Raw genomic sequence first — 21,938 nt, forward strand, 5'->3', positions numbered from 1 at the left:
AAACCACATTAAAAAGATATTGTGAGATTTACTATTGATAATCATTAAAAAATTATGGTAAATAAATCTTAACAACATATTGGTTAAAACATTACAGTTGGCAGTCTTCATAAATAGAGAACAGTAGGCCCAAAGTCTAGAGCTTGTTACCGACAATAAGGTCACTCAGTTCAGAGGTTTCCTGGACGAGAAACAGCTTTGTTCCAATCCTTATTTTCAGGAGGAATATGATGCACTTTTTGCAACAATCTGTTGAAAATCAGTGTTAAAGGTCATGGTAATACCAACAACAACTTAAAATACAAGAAATGTTATAGCACAGAATTGTTAATGATGAGAAAGCATTGTGTTGAGAGAATAGGCCTTTCATTGGGACCAATAAAATGGACGTAAAAAGTGGGATAATGTAAAATGAGAGAACACAGAACCAGGGTTTTACTGTACTATTTTATCCTATATTTTGAACTTCTCTTAATAAAAACTTAATCAACAATGGGAGTGACACTCACTGAAAAGTTCTCCACTTCAGTGAAATCACCCAGCTAGAAGCCCGACAACTTCATATTAGTTCCCTTCACTGAGAAAGATGAATCTTAATACTCTATAATTTATGTAAAATAAACACTTCTTTGATTGTATGATTATTGTTAAATGAATACTTCTCTACTGCCACTCAAACAGTACAAGAATCACACATTTAACTAAAATTATATAAAATTCAACTGTTACTTTACGCTTAAACTCCGTATATAATCAGTACTAACCTTTGGGCTTCCCTATCATCCTTTGGACTGTAATTTGCAAGAGAATCTAGAATGAAGACTTGGCCCCACTCTGTACATTCATTAAGAGCTGTTAACAGTTTGTTTATGGTCTGTGCATTCATTTCAATGAGTGGAGAGCCACTTGCACTTGCTTCATTTATTTCAGAGAGGGCAGCCACAGCATTAGCAACCACCTAGACCATTAAGTAAATATATATTACGTCCACAGTCCTTGAATGAAAGTTTTCCGTATTAAAAATTTCTATTCTTCTAGCTACAGATAGTAAAGCTGCCAATAGAATATCCTTACCATAGGATTGGAGTCAGAAAGAAGATCTTTCAGCTGATCAAGAAATCCCTGGTCTTCAACCAACTGGGCATTGATATCATACAGCTTGGCAACACACACAGCAGCAGTTTTTCTAACATATGGATCTTCATCTTTGAGGCACTTACGCAAAGGCTCACAAAGATATTCAGTTATTTTGTCAACTCTAATGCAGCCCATTGTTCGAACAGCCAGGGCACGGATTAAAGGATTTGGATCTTCACAATCCTACAAAAAAGTCGAAAGTTTCATTGTTGCTATTCAGTCCTGATACATTCAATTACATACACTATTTATATAGTGTAATCTCTGAAAGTGACATTAAAATCACTACAGACCAAACATATGAGAAATAAACACGTTATGAAAAAGGATTATCACTAGGGAAGCTTGAAGGAGGAATATTACACGTATATGTTTAATATAGTTTGGTTCTGTAACTTCAAAAAGGGCCACTTTTGTTATTCTGACTTTGTAAATGTTCTCTGTAGTCTTATCCAATTTCCATCTGGATGCAGAAAGTGTAATTTAACTTGTGATTATTATGCTGAAAACTAAAGCTTAAATACTAGGGGGGTTACATTGAGTAATGGTTTCAAAGACTTGAACACAGCTACATACTATCTGCACAAAGTCTGTCACTCAGCTCACAGTTTGTTGACTTCTGTCATGAGTGCAATTGCATACATAAGTTCCTTTATATACAACTCACAAAATGCAACTCAAGCTGCCTCTGGATATAACATAGCAATAAATGGAGAAAGTATGTGCAAATTAGTAAGTTAGTCATGCTGTAACTATAATTACACTAAAGGCTTGAACATGCAAAATGTCACAGAGATTAACATAATCCAATGTCATACTGGATATACAAGCTTGTCACATTGGAAACAACATGTTATTATGCATAGTCCTGGCTGCAGATAAGTTTAAGTACTTACGTACAACAGCAACAAGATCTAGGGAGCTTTAACTCTAAATGAAACCCTTTCTTCACTTGGACCTGCACAAGTTCCAGTTCTCATGTTGGTATGATGGACTGGTATCATCATTAGGTGACATTACTGTTTTAGTGGCCTGACCATCTACTTGGGTTATTACATACGTGGATTTATGTGACATTTTGTCAGTTGGTTTTTCACTCAATACTTATCCCACTACCATTACACAGATTGTAGCACTGCAATTTCCACATCTGTGTGTCTCCACGATATTTATCACAAACAGGCATTTGTGTAATAAAGCATTAGCTTCTTCTGTGACTTGTCAAAAACGTTTGATTGTGCAGTTCACAGTATTTTCCTACGGAAGTGCAAATATTATGATATCAGGTGATAACTGTAACTGGCTTTCATCCTATCTAACTAAAAGTATACCAAGTGTTGCATCAAGAAATTTGGAGAGTGTTCACAATGAAGCAGCATTCTCAGAATGGGAAATCACTACAGGTGTACTGCAGGGATCAATATTGGGTCTTTTTTGCTCTTGTTGTGTATAAATCATCTTCCTTGATATATTTAAAAAGCAGAAATAATATGGAAAGAAAAGTTGCCACTCACCATATAGAAGAGATGCCGAGTCACTTATAGGCACAACAAGAAGTTTCATAATATTTTTACATTCCATCCTGGATTTTCCATTGTTTGTTAAAAAGCAGCAGAACTAGTTCTCTTTGCTGACAATGCAAGCACAGTATTACAATAAAACTCAATGGAGCAACTTCACGGTATATTACTATAAACAATATTTTCTTGGAAATACGCTGTGACTGAATTTAGGTAAATGCAATGCAATTCAGTGCTGCACAATGCACAATGTCTGACCACATCACTACAAACAATATGCGAGGTTGAATCAAGAAACAAAACAAAATTCTAAAACTTATAAGTGTTTATACTGGCAGAAACCTGAACTGGAGACCACATGTTACAGTTCTTAAATGTCTGAGAAGATCAAGTTGAAGAGTTGCTTGATTTTCCTATTTTCATTCACGAATGCCTTATAGCAGCATATTCTGACGTAGCGCATCACTAAGGAAGACAGTACTATACAGAGGTATGTAATAAGGTTAATGTGTGGTGTCCATTCGGTAACTTCTTGATGACAGCTTCACACAGTTGGACGTACTGACAGCAGTCTCAAAGTAAACCTTCTCCCTTACAACATTTATTATCAATAACTGTTTGAAACCCATAACATTTACACACACACACACACACACACACACACACACACACACACACACACACACACACACTAAAAGTTATGCATATTTTTTTTAGCATCATGCACTAGAAATTGAATCTCAGTTTCTAAGTCCTAACATATATAGACAACAACATTTCTTAATATATGCTGACAGAGTACAATACTGTTGATTAGTTCTGTAGGATTAAATAACTATTTTACTATACTTTTTTAGTTCTGAATGTTTTCTCCTTGTTATAAAAATTACTGATTCCATAAAGTTCAACAATTCAATGCCCCAAATATTGAATATTAGAGACTAATTAGGAAGAAAAAACTAACTTTATGAAAGAATTTACCTCAATTTCAATGAGAAAATGGGACTGTATGACTAATAAAAATATTAAGAAATTATTTTTGCTGAAAACATACGTTAAACATTGATTTGCCTGCAATAAAGTTCAAAAACAAAGATAAAATATTGCAACTACAATACTGCTAGTTTAGAGCAATAGAAGCTGTTCCTGTTCAACTGCCTGAACAGCTTTTTGTTACTTTTGTGGAAAGTAGTGGGAGTCAATGCCAAAATACAGTTTTCATAATGTGCATGTGCACTGTGTCTGGAATGCTGCTAAAACACATTATCTCTATAGTCCCATGCTACACAGTTAAAATTTGCAACTATCCTTACTGTACCTTCTTAAGAAGCTCCACATTTATCTTGCTGCATTACTTCCTCACATTTCATAACTGTGTTCTGGAAGTAAAAGATCTAATTCTAGAAACTAAATAGCTGTGGGCAGTTGTTAAACCTTTTTAGAAAGGAGCAGCTGCCCTTTGAATCTTCCATTTACAAAAATTCAGTATCCCATTACCTTTGTTCATTTCACAAAACAGTCATCCAAAAATAAAAAGGAAACATGTTCATTATTAATCTGTCGTAACTCTGTGATAATTCAGTCTAAACATTATCTTCAGCGTATACCTAATAACACATTTCGTTATACTAACTCTTCTTCCATTTTACAGGTTTCTTTGTACTGTGTGACAAGCTGTGTTCTGGACTGGAACAATGAGGAGAATGGCCATCACAGTATCAAGGAGCTAATGTGACAAGTGATATCAGAACCTATCAGCCTATGAAACCACTTGTTTCCGCATTCAGACTATTATGAGCTGCACAGATAACATAGCAACAAAGTATTAATCCTCAAATGACTGGAGCCTAATGAGGCAGCTCAGTGGTTAACATTCAGGATTAGCAAGGTGTCTTTCCAACCATTCCACTTTACTTTCTTTCACAATATCCTCAAATTACTTTAGGCGAATGGTAAGTCGGTTCTTCAAACAAGCCCAAAGTAATTTCCTGCTACAACATTGTCCAGTCCAAGCCCATGCCAGCTCTGTAATGATCCCAGTGTCAACAGAACTTTAATTGCAATCTTCCATTCTTCCTTATAAAATGCCTATTACCTGAAGACAACAGCAGGAGCAAATTTTGCTCAGACAGTGCAAGACAATGTAATATTTGGGAAGAATGTTTCCAATGGGATGTAAATTATCCATGTCCTGTTTGCCATTTTAAAATGTGTTCCAAGGAGTTGGGCAAGAAAGCTCTATATGCACTATATGGGGAATGGGATTTTGGTGCTCTCTGCACCACCTGTTTGACTTACTGAAGTGATACACATAGCAAGTTCTTTCCACACACTGAATCACAATGGCCATGTCTCCTTATGATACAGAACAAGTCACTTTTGCAGAATAGTAAATCATCTCAGCAGGCAACAAATATCTCTCTCTCTCTCTCTCTCTCTCTCTCTCTCTCTCTCTCTCTCTCTCTCTCTCTCTCTCTGTTTAGTTGTATGTCATACAGCATTGTGAATGCATTGCACTTTTGGTCACACTGAATTCACAGACATAAAACTCCAGGAAATGGGTAAATCATTCCTTCTTACTTTCACTTTGCTTGTACGACACTAATGATACATCAATCTTCCCACAAAATAAGGCTAACATCAGTATACTTTTAATTTTCTTTATTTCTTTAATAATAGTAACAATCATTGTAACGGTTTCCTATTTCTGCACACACGTACTCCACATGTAAGTATTATACACTGAATATCCACAATCTTCCAACAAACACTGATCTTCAATCCACCCGCATTCCATAATAACGATTTGAGAATTCTGGCAAACTATTTTTTTATTTCAGCATATTAACAGACATGTGAAAATCACATTTAACCATTAGAAGTGCCTACACGAAGTTACTGGAAACACTAGCAACAAAAAGGTAGCTACCAAATTGTGTGCAGAAAAGTTGCAAAGGCCTACACAACTACTTTGAATATTTACAACAAGATATGGCTGTCCATCAAAGCCAAAATTTGTCACCGCCATACAGTCATTCCTACAGGAGCACTCCATGCAACTGAGACATCATGAACTATCAACATCAAAGACATCAAGAAAACAAAATAACATAATGAGAAAAATATTTGGACCCAACATTCAGGATGGTATTTAGATTATATCAGGTTTATACTTGTTCCACAGATCATGAACAGGACACTTCGTAATGATGTGGAATGTGTCAGGTTAACAACAGGTTTCTTTACATTAAATTTTTTTTAATAATTGTAAAATTACTAAATTATATGTAAAAATTCATTAATTGTGTAGGAGTAGTTGTCATTCAGAAATTCTTTAAATTTGTTTTTAAATACTGTTCGGTATCTGTCAGACTTTTGATGCTATTTGGTAAGTGAGCAAAGACTTCTGTGGCAGCATAATTCGTGCCTTTCAGGTCCAAAGTTAGATTTAACCCAAAATAGTGACAATCAGTCTTTCTCCTAGTGTTTTAGCTATGCATATTGCTGTTGCACTATTGAACTGGGATGGGTTATTACCCCTAGAGCGTGTGTGCCATTGGTTACAGCACAAGTCGGCACGCGGCATACTTTGTACACATGTAAACAATAGTTGTCTTTATGTTACAAAGGTAAACATGCATGATGAAAGTAACAGTTTAATCGTAATTAACTAAGAACAAAATAAACTTACATTATAAAAGCTAAATAACAGTTCAATTAAACAATAATAAAATGCATTATGTCATTCTATTGTTGAGCACAAGTGTTGCCATACACTAACAACCCCACATAGCATTAAACAATGCAGTTGCTATGGATCCCAGAAAACTCCTTATTTGATTGCTAATTATCTCCGTCTCATTGGGGCTTATGCCACTAGCAGAAATTTAATTTTTTTGATCACCTAGCACACTTTATTTTATATTACTTCTGCTCTCTTGGGCGCATGACAGCACAACTTAGCACTGTTAGCTGATGCAATAATGAAGGAACAGGCTTGCACTCCCAACTGTAAAACAATGAAACTGTACAAGACAATGTTATTTGTACATGGTGCACTTCATACATAGGCTCGAGGGTTAATGACTAATCTCTTAAGCAAATACACTTCCTTAAATAAATGTCTGCAATATGATCTTGGGTGGGCGCAACTATTATTCCAATTCCACACTTCTGTGCAATTAATACTTTTTTCCTTAATGAGAAATTACCCCAAAATATGCCATACGAGAGCAGTGAATCAAAATAGGCTTAGTAAATTAATTTACTGGTGTGTTTATCACTAAAATTTGCAATAACCACAGCAGCAAAAGTAGGTGAACAACACTTCAACAGATCATTAACATATTTCTTCCAATTCAGTCTCTCATCAATGAACACACTCAAAAATTTTGAATATACTGCCTTAGTTATAGACTTCTGTTCAAAATCTGGATGCACAAAAGTTCCGATTGTATTTGTTTCTTGCAGTTGACCTGAATTGCAAAGAGAAGACGTAGGAAATTTGTTGGTCATATAGCACAAATGGATGACTCGCATGACCAAGAAACCTGACAATTCAAAATTGTTGGCTAGTAGATACCCAAAGTGACAAATTGGTATTGACCAACTCGCACTTACACTGGCTACACACAGACAGAAACTCAATGCCCCCCCCCCCCCCCCCCCCCCCACACACACACTAAAGAGTAGAAGGTAAAATATAGGGTTAACACAATCTTTTTTCACAGCAATTACATGTGAGAGTAAATCTTTTATTCCCCTAAGATCACTCATACTGAAATACTGCTTCAAATATTTAAATATAGAAACAGAAATGAAATTTCCTATATTACTAGCCCCACAAAGTAGTAGCTGTTGCTGGGTATGAAGAACAAATGGAGCTTAGGTGATACATTGTGCTCCAAGTGATACAAAATGAGTACATCAGACACACAGCTTGGAAAAAAGGACACTCACAGTATCACAGAGATGAAACACATACAATGAGTGGGGCAGGATAGGAAAGGAAATCAGCTGTATTCTGCCGTAAGTAAACATTCTGGCATATGCCTTAAACAACTGATGGAAACAAAACCATGGTAAGCCTAAATCTCAAAGACTTGATGGCAATTTTAATATGCATTCTCCTGAATACAATTCTCGTACCTTTCCTATGAGTACCTCTCTAGATGGACAAAAATTTCTAACTACTACAGACAGTTTATATTTGTGCTTTACTTTACAAGAAGGGTGCCATAAGAATGAACAACTTTGAGCATATTGCAATAGTTTTCTTGGGTCGATGGAAAAGTCTGATTCCAACTGTCTGTTCTGACTCAAGGTATTACATTAAGCGTATTGTGTGACATCATTGTCGCACAGTGTTGCTGAGCGGTCGTGTTTGTAGATGGCATGCTATATTTGTTGGTATGCTCTTGTAGTGGGAGTTCATATTTGAAGATGTGTGGTATTCAGTCATTTGACTGTGTAATCATTTTTGAAGTAGTTGTTGGATGTGTGTGCTGTGTCACCAAGGAGTTAATGTGATTTATCGTTTTGGAGGTTTGTGTGTTCATATTTGTTTTAGGTACAATTAGTGTTGATTGTTTCTCTTGGACCAAAATGTAATGTTTTTTTCATTCTCTGTTAGAGATGGATATGATGGAAAAATCTGATAGTTATTCACTCAGAGTTGCATTGGTTGATGAAATGAAGATGAGGTTTTTGAAGTGATTCGGCTCAATTGCCAACTATGCGAGGTGTTTTGTACGAGTATGATGTTCACAAAATCCCCAGATTCTTGGATTACGGACCTGTATATGAGCAGTGCCTCAGTCCTCATTTGAGAGATCTAGGTTGCCATCAGGAAGACAGTTTTACTTATAAATTACTTTTGTTAATTGTCACCTTTACATTTTTGAGTTGCTTTGTTTTCTGAGAACTGTTTTTCTTTTAAATGTATGAATACTTTCAGTTTTCTTCTCTCTCTCTCTCTCTCTCTCTCTCTCTCTCTCTCTCTCTCTCTCTCTCTGTGTGTGTGTGTGTGTGTGTGTGTGTGTGTGTGTGTGTGTGTGTGTGTGTGTGTGTGTCCGGTAGTTAGCCAACCCAGTTCCATTCGGCAGTGGCTATGGTTGGTAATTATTTTACTTTTTTTCGTTTTAATGAAGTATTTGTGGTCGGTTTGTTTTCGTGTATAGTTATTTTATTTTATTTTATTTTATTTTAATTGTCCTAGTAAATCTGGGGGATTTTGTATTTTGGTACGGTCAGCTTCGTTCGAGGTGAAGGGAACTTTGCAATATCATGTTTTGGAGTTGTGCGTATTGGTTTATCAGGTATCATTAGACCTACATAGATCAAGTGAAATATAAGATTCTTACACTATTCATGCTTGTAGTGTTACATCGTTCAAGATGGCGGCGCATATGGATGTAGTGGCAAATCGCTCCGTGAATATCGGTAAATTACCATCAGTGAATTGTATGCTATGTGCAAAAAAAGTGATAAAAGGTGTTAAAATATGTGTAGTGGCACATAAATGGTATCATTCTTGTTGTTTCGTGGAAGCAAATCTCGGTCAACATAGGCCTACATGTGACTGTGGAACCGAGTGCAACGGTCTTGAAACTGCATTTGAAATGTGCAACACTGGACTCGAAATAAGTTTGAGGGAAGAACTGCAAAGTGACTTAAGTAAAGCTAGACAATATGCAGAAATGCTGAAAAGTTTGATCGACTATATGGACCTTCCCACAGATACGCAAACAGGCAAACGAGAGTGTGTATATACTAGGCCTAAGAAAATCTCTCGACCTGTCTTAAATACCAATGTTTTTCGTGTTCCACTAATGAATAAATACGATGTTCTAAGTGCAGACAGCTCAGAATCACAGACAAAAAATCTCAGTGTAACAGGTAACTGCTCGGAAAGATCTGTTGAACAAAAAAGTGCCAGCAGAAACACGTTACCATCAAATACTATTAAACGAAAAAATCGTGTGAGAGCAACTTGTAATAAAACTGAACACGAGACAAAAAAGGAAACAGAGAAGAAGGAAGAAATATACATATTATCGACGAGTCATGGCAAGGGACTGGCTACAATCATGTCTGATATGCAGTCCGAATATAAAGTGATTGGAATTTCGAAACCTGGTGCTCCTCTACAAGAAGTGCTGAAAAACTGTGAAAGTTCCGTGAAAAGCGACGTCAACTGTGTCATAATCGGAGGGGGAAACGATGTCTATAAAAATGAAAGCAGCCTTGCTGTAAGAACACTGGAAGAATCGCTAGGAAAAATTTCACAGGCGAAGGTATTTGTTGTAAACATTCCCTACAGACACGACTTAACGGAAGACTCGTGTGTACACAAAGAAATCATCGCGACAAATCTGAAATTCAGGAAGATTTGTAGCAGTTTTGTGCACACAACTTTCATTGAAGCAACGAGTTCAGTAAGAGAGCATTTTACTAGACATGGACTGCACAGAAACAACCTAGGCAAGAAAGTGCTGGCCAAAGAAATTCTCCTGATGATAAAGACAGCAGGAGTGTATGCCTATGTAAAAATAGCACTACCTGCAACAGGTTTTCTGCCAATGACAACAGAAAAGAAAAGTGCACCAACAGCATATGAGGAAGAAACATCTGCAATTACACCCTACGATGAAAAAACTACAACTGTGCAAACATGTAAAGCGTCACAGTCACCAGTGGCATTATCAGTAGCAGCAGTGGAAAAGGAAGTAACAGTAGCATCAACAGCAGAAGTTTCACCAGCAACAGTAACTATAGTGCCTCCATAAGGAGAAATGAGAACTGCAGCAGGAGAAGCAGCATCAAGTGTTACGGGTAGACGGAAAACAGCTCCTCCTGTCCGTCTAAATTATTTTTTAGTGGAAGGCAGCAAGATGAAGAAGCCCACGAGATAAGTAGTGTAACAAATTTCATAAAACCTCACCAAAACGTTCAATCTAAAATAAACAACAATTATGATCTTAAAATTTGCTATGTGAATGTTCAAGGACTAATAGATAAAGAATTTATTGTAAACAGTTTTGGACTACATAACAAATTTGATATTTGTTGTCTGAGTGAACATTGGGTTACTGAGAGTGTACTTCCAGTTAAACTTGATAACTATAATGTAGCAAATAGTTACTGTATAAAACTGCAATTGTGGTGTGGCAATATACAGGGCGATTCAAAAAGAATACCACAACTTTAAAAATGTGTATTTAATGAAAGAAACATAATATAACTTTCTGTTATACATCATTACAAAGAGTATTTAAAAAGGTTTTTTTTCAGTCAAAAACAAGTTCAGAGATGTTCAATATGGCCCCCTCAAGACACTCAAGCAATATCAACCCGATACTCCAACTCGTTCCACACTCTCTGTAGCATATCAGGCTTAACACTTTGGATAGCTGCTGTTATTTCTCATTTCAAATCATCAATGGTGGCTGGGAGAGGTGGCCGAAACACCATATCCTTAACATACCCCCATAAGAAAAAAATCGCAGGGGGTAAGATCAGGGCTTCTTGGAGGCCAGTGATGAAGTGCTCTGTCACGGGCTGCCTGGCGGCCGATCCATCGCCTCGGGTAGTTGACGTTCAGGTAGTTACGGACAGATAAGTGCCAATGTGGTGGTGCTCCATCCTGCTGAAATATGAATTGTTGTGCTTCTTGTTCGAGCTGAGGGAACAGCCAATTCTCTAACATCTCCAGATACTGTAGTCCAGTTACAGTAGCACCTTCGAAGAAAAAGGGACCAAACACTTTATTGGCTGAAATGGCACAGAAAACGTTCACCTTAGGCGAGTCACGTTCATACTGAGTTGTTTCCCGCAGATTCTCAGTGCCCCATATACACACATTGTGACGGTTGACTTTCCCGTTAGTGTGGAAAGTTGCTTCATCACTAAACACAATCTTTGAAACGAAAGATTCATCTGTTTCCATTTGAGCAAGGATAAAATCACAGAAATCTATTCTTTTAATCTTATCAGCTGCAGACAGTGCTTGAACCAATTTCAGACGATAAGGTTTCATAACTAACCTTTTTCGTAGGACTCTCCATACAGTTGATTGTGGAATTTGCAGCTCTCTGTTATCTCTGCGAGTCGATTTTCCTGGGCTGCGAACAAATGCTTGCTGGATGCGTGCTACATTTTCATCACTCGTTCTCGGCCGTCCAGAACTTTTGCCTTTGCACAAACACCCATTCTCTGTAAACTGTTTATACCAACGTTTAATACACCACCTATCAGGAGGTTTAACACCATACTTCGTTCGAAATGCATGCTGAACAACTGTCGTCGATTCACTTCTGCCGTACTCAATAACACAAAAAGCTTTCTGTTGAGCGGTCGCCATATTAGCATCAACTGACGCTGACGCCTAGTCAACAGCGCCTCAAGCGAACAAATGTACAACTAAATGAAACTTTATAGCTCCCTTAATTCGCCGACAGATAGTGCTTAGCTCTGCCTTTTATCGTTGCAGAGTTTTAAATTACTAAAGTTGTGGTATTCTTTTTGAATCACCCTGTATATTAATCAGTCATTCAGCTGCTCCATTGTTAAGTTGGACCTAGATTTATGTGAGGAATAGAACTTTGAAGCCACTGGTATAGTTATGGACAGTCTTAAGTTTACAGGTCACCTAAGGGTATCATCAATGTATTTCTAGAAAAATTGGACATGCTGTTAGATGTACTAAGAGGGACCAGATGGTTGCATTATGACATAGTAATTGGTGGAGATCTGAATGCAGATTGATATAACAACACAAAATTACTGTGACTGAGTTGAAAAACCTTCTAAGACAGTGCAATTTGCACTCAATCAGTAACAGGCCCACAAGAGATAAAGCATGTCTTGACAATAATTTTGTCAACTTTAAAACTACAGAAGAAACATGTGCTGTTACAGCGTTTCCGTTTTCAGATCATGACTCTGTATCTTTAAACTATACAAGTAGGTTCTGTATTGATAATAGTAATATTCCTAAGCCTGTCCCAAAAGTTATAATCACCAGGCCTGTCACAGATGACAAAATTGTTCAGCTCTGTAAGTCCCTTGCTGAGAGAGACTGGTTCAACCAATTTCATGGTGACACAAGTTATAGTCTTAGTGCTGATTTGTCAGGGAAACTATTATTTGAGAGATTTTTTAAAACATTTCTGACACAATTTAATGACAACATCCCCATAAAGAAATGCAAATTAACTGACAAAGGCTTTACAAACAGGGCTACAAACAGACAAAATTCATGGTTCACTAAACAATTATCAAATATGAAAAACCAAGTTATGGTGTTGCACAATATATGTAGCAATCAGAAAACAGAACATGCCAGATTAGCCTATATAAAATGCAGGAATGAGTATAAAAAAGCCATCGTGGAAGCCAAAAAAAAGCACATAATTTCAATAATATTGATAATTCCACAAATAAGTGCAAAGCTGCATGGAAATTAATAAATGGTGTTGCTAAAGATGTGAGAAGCAAAAAAATTAATATAAGTCCCCAAAAATTCAATGATTTCTTTATTAAATCAGTTGAAAATGTAGGAAATACTATAATCAAACCTGATATCAGTTCATCAGAGTTACTTTCTAAAAATGTTTGCAGAACACCAACAGACACAGGTACGTTTATGTTCTCCGAGGTCTCACCTAGTCATGTCCTAAGTATTGTAAAACGGATGAAATCTTCAGACAGTGTAGATATATATGACATATCCTGTAATTTACTAAAGAAAGTAATAGACTATATTGTGTACCCCTTAACATTCTGTATAAATAAATGCATATCTGAAGGATATTTTCCCGAAGAACTCAAAGTGGCTAGGGTAATTCCAATATATAAAAGGGAGATATGGACTCACCTTCCAGTTACAGACCAATCTCCATAGTCCCAGCTTTTTCTAAAATACTGGAATGTGTAATTTACCAACAGCTATCTGTCTATTTTGAAAAATTAGGAATAATTAGTGAATCTCAGTATGGTTTTAGGAAAAAGTTGTCTACTGTGGATGCTATAGACTTTGTAGTCAAATACTTACATCAAGTGTTTGAGGATAAGGGCTATGCTCAACTCACATTTTGTGATCTAAGCAAAGCTTTTGACTGTGTAAAGCATAAGCCACTCCTAGAAAAACTGGAATTCTATGGCATTAGACATAACAGCCTCAAATTAATAAAATCATATCTTCAGAATCTTAAGCAAGTTGTTTGTGTAGGGAGAGAAATGTCGAGTATAGAGCAAGTCAAGGTAGGTGTTCCGCAGGGATCTGTGCTTTTTGTTCCTGATAATGATAAATGATCTGCCGTCATTTATCAAGTCCACCACTGTGTTGTATACAGATGATACAACATTTCTTCATGCTAGTGAGGATTTCAATAGCCTTAAAACTTGTGCAGAAAAGACAATTGACCAAGCATCCTATTGGTTCAAGGCAAATGGATTCCTGCTGAATGAAAACAAAACAGCAGATGGTCTGTAGTCTTAGAGACAAGCTTCTGTCAGATGATCCAAGTTATGTCAAATTTTTGGGGGTATACATTGATGATAAATTATCTTGGGGTCAACATGTACAATATATTATTGGTAAATTGTCAAGAGTTATTTACCTGTTAAGGCGACTTATGGATTGTGTTCCTGAAAAATATGTTAGAACATCCTATTTTTCATTCTTTTAAAGTATAATAACATATGGAATTATTTTGTGGGGGAACTCTAGCTGTGTACATGACATATTAATACTGCAAAAAAGCTATTAGGATAATTACTGGTTCTGCATATAAGGCACACTGTAAACCATTGTTCTGTGAACAGAACATCATGACTGTTATAAACTTGTACATATACTATGTTCTAATTTATACGAAGAAGAAATTACCAGAAACAAAAACCAGAGAAAATGTACACAGCCACAACACAAGAAGGAATAGGTGCCTCTATATTCCTTACCACAGATTGTCAAAGTCACTCAACAGCTACGAAATCATGGGGTACAAATTATTTAATAATCGTCCTCAATCTGTTCAAGAATTACCTGAACAATTATTCAAACAAACAATTCATGACTGGCTAGTCCACCCATTCTATGACATAAGAGAATTTATCAACTGTAATATAATACTATAATGTTAACAAGAAACCTGTTGTTTCTTTCAAACTATTAATTGTATTTTAGTATGTATATGACGTTGTCTATTGCTGTGATGGCCGAATGACAAAATTATTATTATGTTAATAACTTTAGGGTCAACAGAAACATCCGATCTCACGCGTCGGCTTTGACCCGTGACGTAAGGGTGTTGTGGTGTGTGACGTTATTACGGCGCGGAGTTTGATTTGTGAGTGTGGCGTGTTTGTAGATGTCGTGTTGTTGTTTGTTGTGCCCTCTGGTGGTATGTTCATGGTTTTCATTTGTTTGGTGTGTTGGGCTCAGTTTGCTGTTTGTCAGTGGTGAGTGCTGCGTGCGTCTTTTTGAAGCGGAATTTGTATTACTGTGTTAACGGTTTTGTGTGATGGTTAATGTAATGATGATTGCTGTACGTCGGCTGAGTTTGTTATTAAGTGTATTCGGTTGTGGTTTTTTGTTCAGGCATGGATATGAAAGACCGGATTAATAGTTCTCGTTTGAGGGCTATTTTCGTCTTTGATACGTATGCGACGTTTTTATATCCGCCATATTTGGTATTCGTATTGGGAGATGTTTTTGAGTTACATAGGTCAAGGGTAGTGGTCGATCCTAAGTTATGGGATTGGTAGCTGCTGTTGAGCTATATAGTTGGAGGGAAGTGTTCAATCTCAATGTTTGGTGGAGTATGTTGATTTTTGTAATGGGAGATGGGATCGGGAGTTGCTGTTGAGCTATATAAGTCAAGGGAAGTGTTCGATCCTAATTTATGGGATCGGGAGCTACTGTAGATCTATATAGGTCAAGGGAAGTGTCCGATTCCGGATAAGAATGTGTTTTGTGGTATTTGGTGAGTTTTGTGATGTCGATTTTTTTCGTCGTCTTGCGTGGTTTTGTATGGCGGTGGGTGGCTAAATTTGTGTATATTTAGTTTCTCCCCACCCAAAAACCCCCAATTTCCCACGCTTGTCCCGTTAGAGTCATTAGGCTTTTTGTGAAACCTGTGTGTGTTGTTTGTCTATGTATTTTCGTCTTTATGATACGTATGCGACGTTTTCATATCCGCCATATTGGAATTGTCGTTTATGGTCGTTTCCGCCATATTTGTGACGTCATGGGTCAAAGTCGACGGGTAGGATCGGACGCTTCTGTATTTCCTAACTTTATGTTTGACTTGCGGATAATATTTGTTTTGTATTGTGTATTTATCTCTGCCCTCCCTAAACCATTTACTTCCCGCGGTTGTCCCATTAGTTTCATTTTATTGCTGGAGTGAAATACTCTGTCTATTTCTGTTCGCGCGTATATGCATTATATGCGCAAAATAAGCTGGCCGAGGGTGGTGAAGTTAGGGTCGCCATATTGTATACACTGGAAGCTAAAATCTGTCACCTTTGTCATGGGTCGAAGCAGACGGTTGGAATCTTACGTTTCCGTAATGATACACTCTTGAGGAACTATGCCCAGAAAGCACAAGTTGATACTATTCTATAGCACTTATTTCATCTGAATATTTATGTCAGTTGTATTTACTGTTAATCTCATAACGCAAATCTAACCAATAATAACTAGTCCACTAAAACAATTCTCCGACTGCTACGGCAATCCACCGACGCTTCTACAGTAGTATATTATGTATGACCACAACTACCGCAATTCTAAATACTGTCACGTCTTATTACTGTCGTCTGTGTACGTAAAGCCACGGGGAACATATGAAACTCACCTTTACAAAAGTGTTTACTGCCATTATTGCCATGTCAGGTTGACTCTTCGCGTAGTTCATCAAATATAAATACACTAGTTTCTTCAGTTCGAGATTGTCAGTCTGCATACAATTAACGACATCAGGAAATAAAGCAGAAACATCTTTTCCTACTGTCATTGAAGCAATAACCTGCACAGAGAAATCAGTGTCAAGAGTGTTGAAAGAACTGTGTTCAAAAACTGACTGGAGGGCGGATACGTACTTTTTTAACAGCTTCCCGCTTCTTCTCTTTCTTATCATTGTTAAGTTCAGATTTCAGTTCAAATATTTCACCCTTTTTTGTTGTGGTAAAATACTTTGAGTCAGTCATGGCTGGATGCTGAAAGAAAATGAAAAATAATATTACGCTATGGGGTCATTCCACACCAAGTGGTCTAAAACTGAAAAAAGTTCCCACCATCATGGTCTCCAATTTTCGTCAAATTTTAACTGTAGCTTTAGTCAAGTGTTGAAGTAAGTTTCCCAAGATTTCAGGCCTCTAGCTGCAATAGCTGCTGATCTAGACCCCCTTGTCTGAAGTGTACTTAGTCCGTGTGCATGCAACATAAAAAAAATGTCATATTTGGAGTCTAATAAAATCGAAACTAATTCATAAGAATGGTTAGTAAGATGCGACCCTGTACAGTTTTTTTTGCTGATTCCAACGAAATTATGTATAACATTACTCATGCAAACCCCGGTCAAATAACTCGACTCAAAGTATACTTCAAAATTTGTCGTGACACAACGCGACAAATTTTGACCAATATTAAGACTGCAATGATTTCCTTGCAGTTGAAGATATGGACTTGAACTTTTGGCCAAGCTTCATGCTTGTGCTAGACATAATGCAGCCGGATTTGCAATGATCCAGGCCATATGGTCGCCCTGCAGTATCTCTTCAAATTAGGCAGTGTCAGCACAAACGGTAAAATTTACCAAAGTTTCAAGCCAATTACTAAAAAATAGTTGGCCTGAATCTGCTTGTGAATAGTATCACCTAAAAGAGAAACTCTTGCTCTACAAGACTGACATTTGTTTTTTTTGCAACGCGACCATTAAGTACTCATTAACTCACATCAAAGTTGTTATATTTTGTATGCGCGATGCACTAATTTTTCTTCATTTCTAGGAATTTGAATCTTAATAGTCGCTTAGAATTACTGATATAATTGGATATTTCATTCGTGTTTTATTCAGTGATTGGCCAGTGAGAGATGTCAGAAGTTAATGAAGAAGAAGAATCGTTGGCCCCCTGTTCAATTGGAAAAGATGCTGCTGCATCAAAGTGCCATGTTATCTTCTATGCTAAGAAGACTGGATTCAAAGCGTTTAGTGATTTCACAGAATGTGACCAGAAATTGCTTGTTTCGCGTTCAGAAGCCAAACTTGACGAAAATTCCATCATTTGCTTCCACCATGAAGCCCTCTTCCTACATGAATATCAAGCGATGCAAAAGAAATGTTGCAATCCATTCAAGAAGAGGAATCACAATGTAAAAGCTGGACTTAGACTGCTTGATAATGAAACAGCTGCCAAACTTTGCCTGTTAAAGAAAAAAGAAGTGATTGATATAAAACCTGGTCAGAAGCTTTGCCCTCGCTGCATGTCGGCACTGAACCAAAAGCTAGAAGATTCATCATCACTATCAACCCAATCTGAACAAGATTTCACAACGGATGAAACTGAACCAGCCATCAACAAAAGTTTATCATTTATTGGTGCTTCACCATTGAAAAGAAGACAACTAAGTAAAAGAGATAAGCAAAGCTATGCAAAAAGAAAGATCTTGGATGCACAAAGTTTAATTGGGAATCAAATTGCTGCTGCTGTAGGAATCAATTACGATGAACAGCCAAGTTCAAGTAAAAGTCGCCCATGCAATAATTGTGCAGATCTTGATAATCTTATAGAAGAGTTGAAAGAAAAATGTAAAGTGTCAAATCGTAGGACAAAAGTTCAAATATTGACCTTGGTTCCAAGAAGCTGGACAATTAAAGATACGACAACAGCATTTAATGTATCAGAAAGAATGGTAAAGCAAGCGAGAAAACTGAAGAATGAGCAAGGTGTTCTAGCTTTTCCAGCAAATCGGCAAGGAAGGAAGCTTTCAGATGAAGTTGTCCAGAAAGTACATGACTTTTTTCAAGATGACGAATTCAGCAGACTTTGTCCAGGGAAGAAAGACTGTGTGCCTGTGAGAATTTCAGGAACAAAGGTGTACAAGCAAAAGCGGTTGTTGCTTTGCAATTTGAAGGAAATGTACGTGTCTTATCAGAAGCAAAATGGACCAGAAATTGGCTTCTCAAAGTTTTGCGAGCTTAGACCAAAATGGTGTGTTACAGTTGGCTCTGCTGGAATGCACTCAGTTTGTGTCTGTACAATACACCAAAATGTCAAGCTTATGCTCACTGGTGCATCAATCAATGAAGACTACAAGGAAATTCTTAGCAAAGCTGTTTGCAGCTTGGAAAACAAGGATTGTATGCTTCATCGTTGTGAAAACTGCCCTGGTCCAGAAGGTGTAGAAGCAGTTATTGCAACATATTTTGAAGATAATGACCCTGAAGAACTGATTGAGTACAAACAATGGATTCATACCGACAGGGATACTTTAGAAACAAAGCAGCTTTCAACAGAAGAGTATGTTGAAGATATTGCAGCAAAAATTTGGAACCTGTCTTGTCATCACTACATTGCCAAGCATCAAAGCCAGCACCTGAAAGCTCTCAAAACTGATTTGAAAGAAGGCGAATTCATAATACTAATGGATTTTGCTGAAAACTATTCATTTATTGTTCAAGATGCAGTGCAAGGCTTTCACTGGGAAAACAGTCAAGCAACAGTTCATCCATTTGTAGTCTACTACTGTGAAAACGAAGAGGTGCAATGTGTGAATCTTTGTGTTATTAGTGACTGCCTTCGACACGATACGATTACTGTCCATGTTTACATTGGAAAAGTAATCAATTACCTGAAGATGCAATTTTCCAAAATAAGCCACATCCACTACTTCAGTGATGGTTCAGCTGCACAATATAAGAATTTCAAGAATTTTCTCAACTTATGCTATCACAAAGAAGATTTTGAAATAACAGCAGAATGGAATTTCTTTGGAACAAGCCATGGAAAGTCGCCTTGTGATGGCATTGGAGGCACAACAAAACGGTTGGCAGCAAGAGCAAGTTTGCAACGTCCATATGAAAACCAGATTCTAACACCCAAAGATCTTTTCAACTTCTGCAATGATAATATCAATGGAATCAAATTCTTTTTCATCAGCAAAGAGGAAGTTGAAGAAGAAAAAGCTTCTCAAGAAGAAAGATTCCTGCAAGGGCACACTCTAGCTGGCACAAGAGAAAACCACCATTTTTTGCCCATTGATATGACGACAATTAAGGTCAGTAGAGTTTCTAATGATGCGACATCTTTTTTGGCCAAAATTAGTGCTGCTGAAGTAGTAGTTCAAGTCATGGATCTTCAGCCTGGGCAGTATGTTGCTTGCATTTATGAAAAGAAATGGTGGATTGGAAACATCGTTGAAATCTCAGTCGAACAGAAAGATGCTTTCATAAGCTTTATGCATCCTCATGGTCCTGCAAGTTCATTTTATTGGCCCTTAAGACGTGATACTTGCTGGATTCCAGAACAACTTATCATTGGTGTTATTCCAGCTCCATCAGTGACATCATCTGGTCGGCAATACAGTTTTCCTGAAAGCATTCTCTTGCAAATCAACGATGCTTCCAGAATGATGAAGTAACTGAGGAAGACAGGCTTGGGAACCTGCATAAAGAAACCCACAATCAGGCTTGGGATCCTGTGGTAAAGACACCCTGTAATCAGGCTTGGGAACCTGCAGTAAAGATACCCACCCGTGGCTGTTACTGCATGGCTATCGGGCGTGGCCCCTATGGCGATGGGGATGCTGGTTTTATTGTGATAACCAGTAATGGCTCAGCCATCATGGACCAACGCAGGGCACTGCGCACACAAAATATAAGATACTTTGACCTGAGTAAATAAGCACTTAATGGAAGCGTTGCAAAAGAAAAATATATCCATCTTGTAGAGCAAGAGTTTCTCTTTCAGATGATACTATTCACAATTAAATCCAGGCTGACTATTTTGTAGTAATGGGCTTTGAACTTTGGTAAATAAAGCCATTTGCGCTGACACTGCCAAATTTGAAGAGATTTTGCAAGGCGACTATAAAGCCTGGGTAGTTGGAAATCCAGCTGTATTATGTCCAGCACAAAGATAAGACTTGGTAAAAAGTTCAAGTCCATATCTTTATCTGCAAGGAAATTATTGCAGTCTGAATATTGGTCAAAATTTGTCGCATTAAGTCACGACAGAATTAGGGGTACACTTTGAGTCGACTTGTTTGACCGGATTTTGCATCAGTAATCTTATAATTAATTTCGTTTGAATCAGCACAAAAAACTGTACAGGGTCTCATCTTACTAACCATTCTTATGAATTGGTTTCAATTTTATGAGACCCCAAAAATGGCATTTTGTCTGATGTCGCGCGCATGCGAACTTACTACCCTTCAGACAAGGGGGTGTAGATCAGCAAGTATTGCAGCTAGAGGCTTAAAATCTTGAGAAACTTAATTTAGCACTTGACTAGTGCTACAGATAAAATTTGAAGAAAATTGGAGACATGATGGTGGGAAGGTTTAGACCACTTGGCATGGAATGACCCTATGTTCGAAATACTTCCGTACAACAGCCGGAACAGGCTAACGAAAACTATGATATGTTGAGTACGCCTGTTACGATTGATTGCATCGTTTCACAATATTGTAAACAAGAATTAATATCGCCTTGAATTGTCTTGCGCTATGTTCTGTTCTTTACAATACTAAACAACATTATAAGTATTTGCTGTTGGAGTAGCCCTGCAACCATAACCTACATTAGGCCCTACGTGAGGAAGCATCTTTCGAAATAGGACCAAAACTTCAGAACGGCAAATTCAGCAGACAAGAAACCGATGCAACAACCAACATACAATACAACAATCTATCAAAAAGCAAATGAAGAATAACTTACCTAGTTCTCTCACTTGACAAGTTCCACCCCACACACTGGCAGTCAAAGATACACCTTTTGACAGCCAAAACAATTTCGTATCGAACAGGTGTTATCGAAGTACATTTAGAGCAAAAAATTACACCATTCTTAGAAGTTTATTGTGATTTTTTATTTTTAGTTGCAATATCACTATGTCTGTCATCCAACGGAATTTGTTTATCACCATCAATCACGAAACACTGAAAGTTCGCAAACACCAGTTAGCCAACAGCTAGGGAATATTGGTGTCAAGGTACACACCCGCATTGCTCTTGCATATTTTAAAAGCTTTCTCCTACCACGATCTCGACAAATC

General features: G+C 37.4%; 1 protein-coding gene across 1 annotated transcript in view; it reads right to left on the reverse strand.

Annotated features, from left to right (window-relative positions):
• Window positions 1-21,737, reverse strand: part of LOC126101124 (AP-1 complex subunit beta-1) — a 71,915-nt gene extending 50,178 nt beyond the window's left edge. Inside the window, exons 1-5 of the mRNA XM_049911809.1 lie at window positions 21,602-21,737; window positions 16,764-16,880; window positions 16,520-16,690; window positions 1,075-1,320; window positions 765-958 (exon numbers count right to left, since the gene is read on the reverse strand). Coding sequence (XP_049767766.1) covers window positions 765-958; window positions 1,075-1,320; window positions 16,520-16,690; window positions 16,764-16,871 — 719 coding nt within the window. The 5' untranslated portion in view covers window positions 16,872-16,880; window positions 21,602-21,737. The remainder of the gene's footprint in view (window positions 1-764; window positions 959-1,074; window positions 1,321-16,519; window positions 16,691-16,763; window positions 16,881-21,601) is intronic.
• Window positions 21,738-21,938: the final 201 nt, after the last annotated feature.

The sequence above is a fragment of the Schistocerca cancellata genome, chromosome 9, assembly GCF_023864275.1.
Source record: "Schistocerca cancellata isolate TAMUIC-IGC-003103 chromosome 9, iqSchCanc2.1, whole genome shotgun sequence".
Taxonomy (NCBI): Eukaryota; Metazoa; Arthropoda; class Insecta; order Orthoptera; family Acrididae; genus Schistocerca; species Schistocerca cancellata.